This window comes from Otolemur garnettii, unplaced genomic scaffold (assembly GCF_000181295.1).
Source record: "Otolemur garnettii isolate 467f Iridium unplaced genomic scaffold, OtoGar3 scaffold00015, whole genome shotgun sequence".
Taxonomy (NCBI): Eukaryota; Metazoa; Chordata; class Mammalia; order Primates; family Galagidae; genus Otolemur; species Otolemur garnettii.
The window spans coordinates 780,824-795,049 of NW_003852410.1; the positions used below are offsets into that span (position 1 = coordinate 780,824).

Consider the following 14,226-nt stretch of genomic DNA (forward strand, 5'->3'; position numbering starts at 1 on the left):
TGGGTTTTTTTGTTTTATTTTGCTTTTGGGGGGGGTAGGTCACCTCTTGTTCTTCAATTCAGAGTCTTCAGCACCTCTGGGATCCAGACGTTTCTTGCCTGGACCTTCTCAGCACCCTGACTCCCCTCAGCCTATTTTTGCTCTGCCTACAAGAGGCTGCCAACCTGGTGCACCCTGACAAGCCTCCCCCCCCAGTCTCCCTCCTCCTATAGTGTCCGAAATCCCACCATTAGCGGATCTTGGGGGGAGGGACATTTCTTGAAGGCTTTTGGGCCTTCCAGAGCCAGGGCCGAAATCAGACAACAGCAGGAATCCCCAAGACTTTTCCAAGTTCCAAATCAAGCTCTCCTGATTTTAATGTGGAGCTCATACCCACCTGGGCAGCAGCCCTCACCTCTCCACCGAAAATAAGATACAGGTATTTGAGGCTGCTTTGGGACTCCCCTTCTCAGCCCCCGAGTCTGTTTTGTAATGCCTGTGGTGCTCTCCCTCCAGGGCCTTTCTCTCGGGGGTCACCACACTTTGCTAACTCTTGTGTGCACATATTTTATAACTGAGTAGCGAGGGAATGGTGCCGCCTCCAGCTTCCACAGCGGCCAGGGCTCTGGGGGGCTCTGGGAAAAGCGGGGCTGGGAAGTGACTGTGCTCTTATTGTACACGCTTGATTTCTCTGTATCTCTGGCTTGTGCTCTTTGTAATTAATGGGATTCATCTGCCTTTTCAACACTATACTGAGCAATAACAATAAATGCACACGTGGAAACGCAGACACTGTACCCATCACAAGGCCTTTTTCCACAGGACAGCTGCGCCCCCACCCTCTGTGGATTTGAGGGAAATTGAGTCCCTGGGAGGGAAGGCACTTTGCCCAGGGGCACGCAGTCCAGTGGGCAGTCCCTCTCCTTCCACCAGTCACACCTCTTGAACATCCACCATTTGAGGAAGACAAACTTACCCTGCCATGAGCCATTAGCCAATGAGGAATGGCTGGCCATCTCAGAGAGGAAGACCTGGGGGAAAGGGACCTCAGGAGAAAGAGGATAAGATTCAGGGGCAAAGGGCTGGGAGGTGGGGGACACAAATTGGAGAAAGTTAATAATGGCCTGATTTGGGGGGTTGGATTAACCAGAGGAAGGAGAAGGGAAATACAGACACAGGATGTGGGTGGCATCCCATACTGGGGAGGGGTAAGACATAAGGAAGCCTGGCATCCTAAGAGCCTGAACTTGACAAATCTCTACTGAACATCAGCAGAGAAAGGAAATATGCCCAGACCAAGATACAATCTCTAAGGTTGGCCCAAAGCTTAAAGGACACACACACACACACACACACACACAAATCCCAGCTCTTCTCAGCTTGAATGAATCCCAGGATCAAGCCTTATAGACCCATCCAACTTCCAAACACAGTTTCATAGGCAAGGGTTCATTTAATCCCAACATTATCCTTCACAGGAGGTGTTATTACAATCCTCACCCAAAAGAGGAGACAGCAGCTTAGAAGAGCATGCCCACCTAATAAGCGGTGTTGATACCCAGAAATCCCGATGCTAGTCAGTGCTCTAAACCTGTGTATCACAGGGCTTGTCAGTCCTACCAGCAAATATCCTAATAAGTAAATTAGAACTAATTGTAGTTCTGTTGCTTGTCCCACATCCCCAATCTCTCCAACTTCAATGCTTACACAAAAAAGTTAGTAACAATTAAATGTTATATTCATTTCATATCTAATATATATGTCTAATGTTCCCTTGCATTATATTTATGTTATAGCTAATATTCCCTTCTCCACATTTCCACTCGAGAAAAATGAGGGTCAGAGAGGAATGACTTGACCTTATCACCCAGAGAATCAATGATGCAGCTACGAATCTAAGGCCCTCAGGATCTGTCCCTTCAAGAACAAGAGACCTTTTACCAAAAGGAAAAAATGACATGTATCATAAAGACACTTGCACTTGAATGCTTATAGCGGCACAATTCACAATCACAAAGATGTGGAAACAACCCAAATGCCCATTAATAGACAAATGGATTAATAAAATGTGGCATATGTATACCGTGGAAGCCATAAAAAAGATGGTAAAATAGTATCTTTGGTAACAACCTGGATCAAGTTGGAGACCATTCTCAGAAGTGAAGTATTGCAAGAATGGAAAAACAAACACCACATGTACTCAATACTAAATTGGAACTAGATGATCAACACTTAGGTTCATATGGAAGCAAAACCCAACAAAATTCAAGTAGGTGGGAGGGGGGACAAGGAGATCAGTAAATTCACAACTATTGGGCACATCACATACTTGGATGAAGGGCATACGTATAATTTTGACTTATAATACACAAAAGCAAACTATGCAATCAAAGTATATGTATCCCCATAATATTCTGAAATAAATAACATGCATCAAAAAAGGAGGCCCAAGAAATACCTACACATTTATTCCTTCCTCTGCCCTAAGAAACATCCTACACACTCCTGCAATAGGCACATATTTCTTCACTGAAGGCAAGTAACAAAACTGGAAAGGGTGAAAGAGTAGGTTACTCCCCCAAGGTTTGGCCCTTAATTCTATCAACACCCCCACTGCCCTGGCCCCCTCTCCAAAGCTTCTTGACAGTCTGGGTCTATCACACTCTCTGAGCTTTAACATCTCTCAATAAGTGACCTTCTCCAGCTAAGGTTCACTCCTAGTTTCAACAGAGGAAACTAAAAGATTGTGACTTACCCAGGGGGAGTCAAGGCTTCACCCTAGGTCACTTGCTTCCTAATGTCATGAGGGGGCCCAGAGCTAGACCATGTGTGGCTGAGGGGAACCCAAAACCTCTGAGCTCCACTACTGGGCATTCTCATTGGGCTTGTAGGGAGACAGCTGCTCTCCCTTGAGAAGCCAAGGACCTAGGGACTGGGAACACTAGGGATGGGCTCTTCGGCTCTAGCTACAGGAGCTCGGCTAACATCCCTCTTTGCTTGGGGGAATCTACCTATGGGACCAGACTCAAGACTCCAGGGGATCACTTTGAAGGAGGCATTTGGAGGCATCAGTCCTGTGGCTTAGGGAGGGCAAGGTGAGAGGTCTCAGCCTCTGGGTGGGGGGCACTCTCTGGCCTCCTCTGCTGTGCTCCCTGTCCTCAGGTCCTGAGGAGGAACTAACCAGAAAGGAGCATTAAGACTAGTCTAGTCGGCTTGGTGCCTGTGGCTCAAGTGGCTAAGGCACCAGCCACATACACCTAAGGTGGTGGGGTGGAATCCAGCCCAGGCCCGCCAAAAACAATGACGGCTGCAACCAAAAAAATAGGCAAGCCTTATGGTGGGCGCCTGTGGTTCCAGCTACTTGGGAGGCTGAGGCAGGAGACTGGCTTGAGCCCAGGAGTTGGAGGTTGCTGTGAGCTGTGATGCCACGGCAGTCCACCCAGGGAGACAGCTTGAGAGGCTCTGTCTCAAAAAAAAAAAAAAAAAAAAAAGACTAGTCACCACCACCCCACATCCCCCCAATCATCCTACAAAGTTTATCAGAAATCAGGTCCACCCACAACCACAGACAGGCACGGGAAGCTGTAGTTATTATTATTATTATTATTATTTTTTGGAAACAGAGTGTCACCATGTCGCCCTCGGTAGAGTACTATGGCGTCACAGCTCACAGCAACCTCCAGCTCTTGAGCTTAGGCGATTCTCCTGCCCCTCCCAAGTAGCTGGGACCACAGGTGCCCGCCACAACGCCTGGCTATTTTTTTGTTGCAGTTGTCATTGTTGTTTAGCTTACCCGGGCCGGGTTCGAACCCGCCAGCATGGGTGTATGTGGCCGGCAGCCTACCCACTGAGCTACAATAGCCGCCCGAAGCTGTAATTATTAATCCTTTCTTTCATTCGTGCAGCTCCGGAAAAGGGTAAGCGTAGTTAGGAGAGAAGACCCACGAGAACGTCAGATTCCAACCCCCGCCCACTTACGGTCGCCTTGGCAACCAGAGCCCCACCCCCTCGGGTCACGCGTTTCCGCAAGGGTGGGCTTAGTAGAGAGGGCGTGGCGCGGCCTCCTGAAAGCGCGGAACTTTGGTGCTAGCTGAGCAAGCGGCCGCCCGGAGGCCCCTGCGCTACGGCCCGACGGCTTGCCGGCCCGGCGCCGGAAGTGAGCTGTTGGACGGCGCCGCCGGGAGCTGCCACGTCCGAGGTCTGGAGCCGCCACTCCCGCAGCTATGGTGAGTTTTGGAACTGGAGAGGCCCAGCAGGGTTTGGGCTACAGTCGCGGCCTCACGGGTTCCTCGGCTTTTCAAAATCCTGGCTGGGGCCTTTCATCTCCCCTCCACTGCTCCGAGGTTTAGGAGGTTCTGGCCCTGTCCCTGCGGACCTTTCGGAGGGGGAGGCCAGGGCTGAGGCCGCGGAACCTCCTGGAACTCTGGAGGACCTCGTCGCTGTCGTTTCTCTTGCTAATCTCTCTGCTGCCCTTCTTTTCCGTCAACAATTCTATTCTGTCAAAACCAAACACCTAGGAGCTACTGTGCCTCGTAGTAAGTTCTGAGTATTGTTCCCATCTGTGCTGCCAGAGCGAGCACCCAAGTATTGGTAATCTCAGCCTACTAACAGCCTTGTGAAGTAGATGTCATTGTTATCAACACTTTAAAGATGAGGAAACTTGAGGTTTAGAGACGTGAAGCCTCTTGCACAACTGGTAAATGGCAGAGCCCATTCGGACCCTCCAAACCAGGCTGTTCTGCCATCTACTCCCAGCAGAGATGAACAGTTGCTCGGGTAGGGACCTCAGATCTGATGGGCTCTTCAAGAAACTGATTTAAGGATGAGCTGAATAGCTCTCTTAAGGGCAGGCGCTCAGTTTTCTTGATCTCTGTACTATCTTCAGTGTACATTCGCTCTACACTTTTTTCCCATTGAGAGAATGAATGAGAATTAATGGATGAAAGTATCTAGACTGAGCCTGGCATGCTCTAGCAAACGTATCCTGTTAGGAAAATGGGTGTGCCTCAGCAGTAGGTTTGAGGAAACCTGCGGGAACCCAGAAATGGGAACACTAGGCTAATTCTTGCTCTGCAGGGGGGCTAGGTGTTAAATCATTCACCTCTTTTGACCTCTGGTTTGCTGCTGAATGGAATTGGGGGCTCTTAAACTCTTGACAGTCAGCTCATTCTAAATGAATTTTTAACTCAGCTAATTCTGGAGAGGGCAATTGTTTAACTACTTAGCAAGGACCAGATAATGCCAGGTGCTCGGGAGAAAGTACTCTGAGGCTTTAAAAACACACTGGTTCACCAGCCCTGGCCAGTGGATGAGAGTGGTTAGAAATAAATACTGACAATCTCAAAAATCCTTTAGAAACCTGAGGTGAAACTACCTCTCAGTACACTTCCTGACTCTGTTATCCCTCAGCCATTGGATTTAGGGAATTCAGTATAACAACTACTTTATGTTTTAGATAGGTAGCCTAATGAATTAGAAAGCTTTGTGGGCTAGGAGTTAGGAGATGAGGCTCTTTTCCCACCTCTGCCTTTAGCTAGCTCTGAGACTCTTTGTTGTTTAAAATTTTGGACTAATATATGTGTACAGGGGTTAGGTTACATTGTTTGTATCTGTTAGGTGAGAGTCCAAGTTGAAGTTGAGGGTATCACCCAGGTGTGCTGTATACTCACCCCTACATTGTACTCGTTAGGTGAGATGTTACCACTCCCTCTTCTCCCTCCACTCTTCCCTACCTCTGTGACTTTGGCAAGTGCTTTCTCTTCTCTGGGCTGCTTCAGTTCCTTAGTCTATCAGGTGGCTCTGTCTTTGGTGGCTCTCAGTGAACATGTGGAAGCACTTTGTAACCTGCACAGCTTGACACATGGAGGGGATCCTTATCTTCCTTACTTGCTTCTGCAGATCTTGGGGGCTCACTTTTTAGGGAGTCCAGAATTTGATGAGAAAAATCTGTGCTTACTGTGTACTTCCTGAACTGCTTTGCTGCCATCCTCTTCCAAATGTCTACCTTTCTGAAAAGACATGTTAAACTTTATACCTATAGGGCTTGTGTTGCTAAAGATGAAATGGGGAAAATGGTAAGCAATGTCTATTCCAAACTGAAACTTTTTTAGTCCCCTTTTCTATCTCAAGAATTTAGAGAGTAGTAGTTGAACAAAGAAAAAAATAATAGGTTTTGTTCTTTTGTTTATTCATTTAACAAATAGTTACTGAGTTCCTTCTGCTTGCAAAGCACTGTACTGGATGTTCGGAGGGAATTCGGGTCTGAAGATGGCTCAGACCATGGCTCCAAGGAGCTCATCTTCTAGTGGGGAGAAGAAACAACATGAAGTTTTGCAAACATTCAATGCTGAAGATAAGCAAGAGAGTCCAGCCATTTGAGGATCTAAGAATCTTCTAAAGGACATGGGGCAGGGTGTGTAATTTGAACTGGACCTCAAAGAATGGATAGGAAAAGCCAGGCATGGTGGCTCACACCTCTAATCCTAGCAATCTGGGAGGCCGAGTCGGGCGGATTACTTCAGCTTGGGAGTTTGAGACCAGCCTGAGCAAGAGCAAGACTGTCTCTACTAAAAAAGAATGGAAAAAAAAACCTAGCCTGTGCATTGTGGTGGATCCCTATAGTCCTAGCTGCTTTGGAGACTGAGACAGTTGATTGCTTGAGCCCAAGAGTTTGAGTTTACTGTAAGCTGCGACACCATGGTATTCAACCCCAGGGTGACAGAGGGACACTCTGTCTTTAAAAAAAAAAAAAAAATAGGAGAGCACTGACCATGACAGCTATGCTCCAGCTGTACAAACTGTTTAACCCCAGATCCCACTAAGTGACAGTCCAGGGTCTATCACAAGTGGTGGACCAGGAAACAGCCTCAGAAAAAACTTGATTCAAGTCTTACGTAACAAACCTATTATCCATATTATATCTGCTGAATAGAATTGGGGGGGCACTTAGACTCTGGCACTCTTGTTATTGTTCCTCGGAGCCCTCTGATCGGTGACGCAGAGAAAAGTAACCTCAGGTTGGGGCTCAAGCTTCCAGCTGCAACCCAGGCCTGGCCCTCCAGTCTTCTTTTCTGAGAGTGTCTCTGCATTTCTGCAGGCTGCAGGCAGGACCTCAGAGAAAGGAATTCCTTCTCAGAGCCATTTTCCATGAGGAGCACTTGAAGCTGAACTGCTATGTCTGAGCATGAGGTGCTCATCTCTACACACTCTGAACAGAACATGATAGACTCTATCTTCCAGGAAGGGAACACCAGCTCTAGCTACCTCAGGATTCCCCCTCATCCTTCAAGCCAGGACTGCTTGTCATTCCCTCACACGTTTCATGCTGTCCCAGAACTCTATGTATTTGTTTGTGTCATTCCCTCTGCTTGGCTACCTGGACTGTACTTTTCTCCTGTGCCACTTGGCAAATTCCTACTCATCATCTAAGGCTTAGTTCATGTATAACTACCACCACCACCACCTTCAGGCCCTTATAGTATATGTAAACTATAATTAAAGGATTTATCTTGTCTGGGCACAGTGGCTCATGCCTGTAATCCCAGCATTTTGGGAGGCCAAGGTGAGAGGATCACTTGAGGCCAAAAGTTCAAGACTAACCTGGGCAGTGTAGGGAGATCCTGTCCCTACAAAAATTAGTGCGGCATGATGGCACACACCTATAGTTCCATCTACTGAAGAGGCTGAGGTGGGAGGATCACTTGAGCCCAGGCTGTGTTGAGTTATGATGCCATTGCCCTCTAGCCCAGGTAACAGCAAGACCTTATCTCAAAAAAAGTGGGGGGATTTATCTTGCCGTGTTAAGGTTATTTATATGCAAGCTTCTTGAGGGCAAAAAGTACCTCTTGTCTGTATCACCAGTCCTTGGCAAAAAAGAAGGTGCTTAGAATGAATAAGAGAACACTAAAGGAGAGAACGAACATAGTCGAGAACTTTAGGAATGGTGGTGGATTTACTAAGATGATTGTGTTCTAACTGCCGTCAGTTAATTTACCAGCAATGTCTTTGGTTCTAGGTGTCAGTAATTAACACTGTGGACACCTCCCATGAGGATATGATTGTAAGTATTGATTTAGCCCTCCCTCCTAGGCTGTGGACATGGGCATTTCTGTGGGAAGGAGGCAGTTGGGGTTTTTTATCACCCTTTCTCTTGATCATTCATGAATCCTGCTGTGGCTCTGCAGCAGTTGCCAGTTAACCTGTAATCTTGGGGGTGGGGGAGTGGGGTGTTCAGTCTCCCCAGCAGTGCCCCCTGAGTTGGCAGGGCTATGGCAGTCTGGTCACTCTCTGCTAGGAAGAACCTGGGAATGGTTCATGGCTTAAGTCTCTCAGTTTTGTGGGATGGAGGATGAATCGGGCTGAGGTTTTACAGCAGTCTTCCCTTCTGTCTTTCTCCTGCTGTCACTTCTTGGGCCCATTGGAAAGGAGGTAAAGGAAGAGAGAAGGCAATACAAAGCCAGAGGGCAGCATGGCAGAGGGCAGCCAAAGCCCAAGGCAGAGGCGAGTAGAACCACCACAGGCAGTAGGCCAGACAAGGCCCTTTGAACCCTAAGTCATTACTCGGGGTGCTTCCTGAGAGGAGAGCACTCAGCTCAGTGTGAGAGGCCACGGCTGCAGAAGGTCCAGAGGTTAATTGTCTCCTGCAGGAAAAGCATAGACTGTGCTTCATTCAGGACCATGCAATCCAAATAGCTCTAAACAAGCCCCAAGTCAGCCTTAGAGCATTTCATGCTAGGCATCTTGTCTGCACAGCCTGTCCACCAGCAATTACTGTAAGACACACCTCCTTAGAGATAGTGTGGCATCAGGGGCAAGAAGATCCCACCTAATGCTCCCTAGCCAGTGTCTACTCTGAGCCAGCCTCAGTTCCCTCATGGGAAAAACAATGGATATGCTACCTACCTGTGGGAGTTTGGTTTGAGGAACAGAAGAGGCCCAGTAGTGACGCTGCGCTTTTGCACGCTTACTGTCAGACCCACACTCAGTACCTTCCAGTTAGTATCTCAGTTAACCCTCATAATAACCTTTGAAGCAGATGCTATTATTAGCCCCATTTAAAGATAAGGAACCTGGAGCTCAAGGAGAGTATGCATTTTTCAAGGGTTGCATGTAGAGAAGCTGAGGAGATGGAATGTAAATCTCTTAGGCACTATGCCCCACTTCCTCCCACTGTGTGACAGCACTCTGCAGGGGAAGTGCTTCAGAAGCACACCTGCATCACCCGCCTTCCCAGGACCAAGACCTAATATAGTGAAGGGGGTTGACTTCCAAAGAAGAATCCAGATATTTTCTTTGGATAGGGAGATGAGAAAGGAGTGTTGCCATGTTAAGGTTATTTATATGCAAGCTTCTTGAGGGCATAGGAACGTTGAGGCAGATGGAGGGAATGCTTCCTTTGAAAGGAATGTTGCAACTCTTGTCATTCCCCCACACGTTTCAAGCTGTCCCAGAACTCTTTGAGTTTGCTTGTGTTATTCCCTCTGCTTGGCTACCTGGACTGTACTTTTCTCCTGTGCCACTTGGCAAATTCCTACTCATCATGCAAGGAATATTGAGGCAGATGGAATGAATGCTTCCTTTGAAAGGGTATAATTGCTCCTGATGACCACAGGAGTAACAACTGGTATTTACTGACACCCCCATGGTGGGACAGCTGAGCAAAGTGGCATCCCCTGGAAAAGGCAGAGCCAGCAAGTGAGGAGGACCAGGGTGTTCAGCAGGGCAGAGGGCAAAATGCCTCAGAGGACCCATCACCCAGATGGACAAGGGACTGTGGGCAGGGGCCAGCTCTAGTTCTGGATGGTCAATCAGCATCAAGGAATTCAATTCATCAGTGGTAGGACTGGCAACACTTAAGGTATTGTGTTGAATGGGGAGTACAGGCTCACTACTAGGAAAAAGGTCCAGCAGAAACAAAGTGCCCCTCCAGGGCTAGGCTGGAGGAAAGAGCCCAGACATCTGAGCGGAACTCTGTGTCTGAGCCAGAGGTACATTGCAATCAACCTGATGGGGACCTACAAGCAGTCAGAGGCCTGCCGAGTATTAGCTGTAGGTTCTAGGACTGCACTGAACCTGAGGTTATCCCCCTGGTGACACTTGGAGCCTAAGGACAGGATGAGGACTGAGAGGAGGAAGAAGAGCAGCTAGGCCAGTGTTTTTTCTTCCATACCACCCTACACAACAGGGTTAGAAGGGACCTTTCCCTGAGTATGTAAAGAGTCAGTAAAACCAGCTGGGTGTGACTTGTTTTGTCCCTTTCAGAAAGACATGGCCTGTGAGAGAAGTGAAAGTATGTACACGCTGGCTTCCTGCCTGATGATGATGATGATTCTTTGAGATTAGATTAATTTCAGGTAGATTTTGGTCCAAACTAGACACTCTGTGTGGTGACTGCCCCCACCTGCCCAGCCTGCAGGCTTTCCGAGCTGTCCTCCCTTTGCAGCACGATGCCCAGATGGACTACTATGGCACCCGCCTCGCAACCTGCTCATCAGACAGGTCCGTCAAAATCTTCGATGTGCGCAATGGAGGGCAGATCCTCATCGCTGATCTCAGGGGGTAAGTGGCGGCAAGCTTAGGAAAGGCCTCAAGGATGGGAAGAAAGAAGAACCCAGATTCAGAGTAACCCCAAAGAGTGTTTAGCTTTGAGGATGCTTGGATCCCAGCCAGCTTGGCTGCCTGCCCTCAACCCATATGTATACCCACTAGAAGAGCTGGGGCAAGTGAGCTTTGAGCTTTACCTCAAAGCCTTCATTCGCTCACCCTCAACATGGGGCTAATGCTACCCCCTTTCTAGTATAGTAGCACATGGGCAGTCCTGCCATAGTACTCAGCACATACTAAGTTTTCAGTGCAGACAGCTGCTGTTACTTTTAAAAGTGATAAACAATACCATTTTACATAAGGTTAGCCAGTATGATCTAAAGTGTTACTCAAGAGCATTACTATAAGAATAACGTTAAGAATGTGGTGATAAGGTCTGGGCGTAGTGGCTCACGCTTGTAATCCTAGCACTGTGGGAGGCTGAGGCAGGTAGATAGCTTGAGCTCACGGGTTCGAGACCAGCCTGAGCAAAAAACAAGACCCCCGTCTCTACTGAAAATAGAAAAAACTAAGGAAAGAGACTCACCTGAACCCAAGAGTTGGAGTTTGCTATGAGCTATGATACCACGGTACTCTACCCAGGGCGACAGCTTGAGACTTTGTCTCCAAAAAAAGAAAAAAATAGATTGTGGTGATAATTTCATAAATACCATTGTTTTGCCCAGGGCAGGCATTAGTGCATATTTACAAAAGTTTGATTTACCTCTTCCCACCTAAGATTCTTGAGGAAGTCCTGGCTCATTTTTATGGCCACATCTCTACTACTTTCCCTCCATTCACTGCCTTTTACGTAGTCATAGGTTTGCCTGTGTTCCATGTATCCTCAAGGGTTCTGTGGATACAACTGAAGAGCTGGTGAATTTGGTTAGGGAGAAAACAATCACATCTTTATTTGCATCTGATATTTAGCATTTCCTTTAATTATGAATGTAGGCATGAAACCTCTGTAGCATTGGTAGTCCCTTTGTCACCACTAGAAGCCACAGATATTTTCGGTTTTTGTTTTGTTTTTAGGGACAGAGTCTCACTCTATCGCCCTCGGTAGAGTGCTGTAGCGTCACAGCTCACAGCAACCTCCAGCTCCTGGGCCTAGGTGATTCTCCTGCCTCAGCCTCTCGAGTAGCTGGGACTGCAGGCACCCGCCATAACGCCCAGCCCTTTTTTTGTTGCAGTTTGGCTGGGGCCGGGTTTGAACCCACCACCCTCAATATATGGGGCTGGTGCCCTACTCAGCCACAGGCACTGCCCAAAGTCACAGATATTTTCATCTCACATTGTCATTTATACTCATCACAATGTGGAAATTACAGTGGTTATTAGTCCTACCACTAGAATTTAATGCTTGAAGTATTAACAAATCACTATCTCATAAGGTTTTATAACCCTACTTCTGAGGGGGAGGGGGTTTGTATGTTTTTTGAGACAGAGTTTCATTTTGTTGCTCTGTAGAGTGCTTTGGTGTCACAGCTCACAGCAACCTCAAACTCTTCGGCTTAAGCGATTCTCTTGCCCTCAGCCTCCTAAGTAGCTGGGACTACAAGCATCCGCCACAACAACTGGCTATTTTTTGTTGCAGTTGTCATTATTGTTTAGCAGTCCTGGGCCAGGTTTGAACCCACCAGCCTCAGTGTATATGGCTAGCTCCGTAACCACTGTGCTACGGACACCAAGCCTAGTTCAGTGTATTTTGTGCATTATTTTGAGAAGGGGTCTATAAGCTTCATCAGACTGAGTGGTTTCTCAAAATGTGTTTGTTAACTAAATTAAAGAAAATGTAAATTGTCGGTGTCCATTTGGAGAATTGGGCCTAGAAGATCACCTCTCCTGAGTCAGCACCAAGAATCAAATGACTGGTGAGCCAAATGCCAACTTCCCTGCACAGAAGCACCCTGCTAAACAGAGCTGCCAGGGAGTGGCTTGGTTACCAGCATTGGCAGAGGTGGGTCACATTTGCTGTGACACAGTACTTCCTGTCATCTTTTTCTTATGCTCAAAGTATGTGAACTATTAGAGGGATAAGAAAAATTCACACTTCATCACCTCCATTCTTTTTTGCCTCTGTTAAAGCTAGCTAGTTGTTGGAAATTTGAGTCCACTCAATTTCATTAGCAGCCACTTTGTAGAAACTGGGAATGTACTATTGTCCTAGCCAGGGAGAGCAGTCTGGGGTGTCAGCAGCCCTAGGGGGAAGGAGTGAATGAGGAGCAGCACTAATACCTGGTGTTGAGTGGTTTTTTCTTCTCTTATACCAAGCATTGTTCTGAACTCTGTACCTGAGTTATCAGAAATATTTAACCCTTGGCTAGGCGTGGTGGCTCACACCTGTAATCCTAGTTCTCTGGGATGCCAATGCAGGAAGATCCCTTGAACTCAGAAGTTCAAGACCAGCCTGACCAAGAGCGAGAACCCATGTTTACTAAAAATAGAAAAACTAGCCAGTTGTTGTAGCCTATAGTCTCAGCTACTCAGGAGGCTGAGGCAAGAGGCTCACTTGAGCCCAAGAGTTTGAGGTTGCTGTGAGCTATCAGGCCACGGCACTCTTCCCCAGAATGACAGAGTGAGACTCTATCTCAAAAAAAAAAAAAAAAAATTTAACCCTTGTGACCACCCTATGAAAGTTGTCTCATTGCTATCTCCATAAGTCAAGACCTAGTGAATGGGGAAGAGGATTGCCAGGAGCCTGGCTCAAAACCATTAATTACACCAGGCTACTTCTTGTGTGCTGAGGTCCACACCCCTCTGCACCAGAAAAGTGGTCCCTCTCAAAAGCCTCAGGCAGTACCTGTGATCAGGTAAACAGATAAAGATCAGAAGAGAAGGGAAAGACATGCCTTCTGAACACAATTAAGAAGTGGAAAATACTGAAGCGAAACAGATACTTCTCAAGAATTAACTGTGATGGGAGGCGCATGTGACTTAAAGGAGTAGGCGCTGGCCCCATATATGGGAGGTGGCGGGTTCAAACATGGCCCCGGCCAAAAACTGCAAAAAAAAAAAAAGAAAGAATTGACTGTGAGGATGAATAGTGATTCAATCTACTGATATTTCCTGAGCATTATTAGACCAATTAGTAATTATGCTGATGACAGCAGATATAAGCAGTGGTGGCTGCAGTCTGGGGCAAGTGAGCTTGCTGCCTGGACAGGACAGGGGAGCCAACCTGGAGTCCTGAGTCTCTTTCTTTTTTTTTTTAATTTAATGTTGGGAATTCATTGAGGGTACAAGAAACCAGGTTTCACTGATTGCATTTGTTAGGTAAAGTCCCTCTTACAATCGTGTTTTGCCCCCAGAAGGTGTGGGACACACCAAGACCCCCACCTCCCTCCCTCCTTCCCTCTCTCTGCTGTTCCCTTTCCCTACCCTCACTGTGTCATTGATTGTCATTAATTGTCCTCATATCAAAATTGAGTACATAGGATTCACGCTTCTCCATTCTTGTGATGCTTTACTAAGAATAATGTGTTCCACTTCCATCCAGATTAATACAAAGGCTGTAAAGTCTCCTTTTTTTTTCTTTTGTAGAGACAGAGTCTCACTTTATTACCCTCGGTAGAGTGCAGTGGAGTCACAGCTCACAGCAACCTCCAACTCCTGGGCTTAGGCGATTCTTCTGCCTCAGCCTCCCAAGTAGCTGGGACTATAGGC

The 14,226-nt window shown here is 47.2% G+C and overlaps 1 protein-coding gene across 1 annotated transcript in view; it reads left to right on the forward strand.

Moving 5' to 3' along the window:
- The first annotated feature begins 4,062 nt into the window (after positions 1-4,062).
- Positions 4,063-14,226, forward strand: part of SEC13 (SEC13 homolog, nuclear pore and COPII coat complex component) — a 23,853-nt gene continuing 13,689 nt past the window's right edge. The window contains exons 1-3 of the mRNA XM_003785439.3: positions 4,063-4,205; positions 7,994-8,038; positions 10,421-10,536. Coding sequence (XP_003785487.1) covers positions 4,203-4,205; positions 7,994-8,038; positions 10,421-10,536 — 164 coding nt within the window. The 5' untranslated portion in view covers positions 4,063-4,202. The remainder of the gene's footprint in view (positions 4,206-7,993; positions 8,039-10,420; positions 10,537-14,226) is intronic.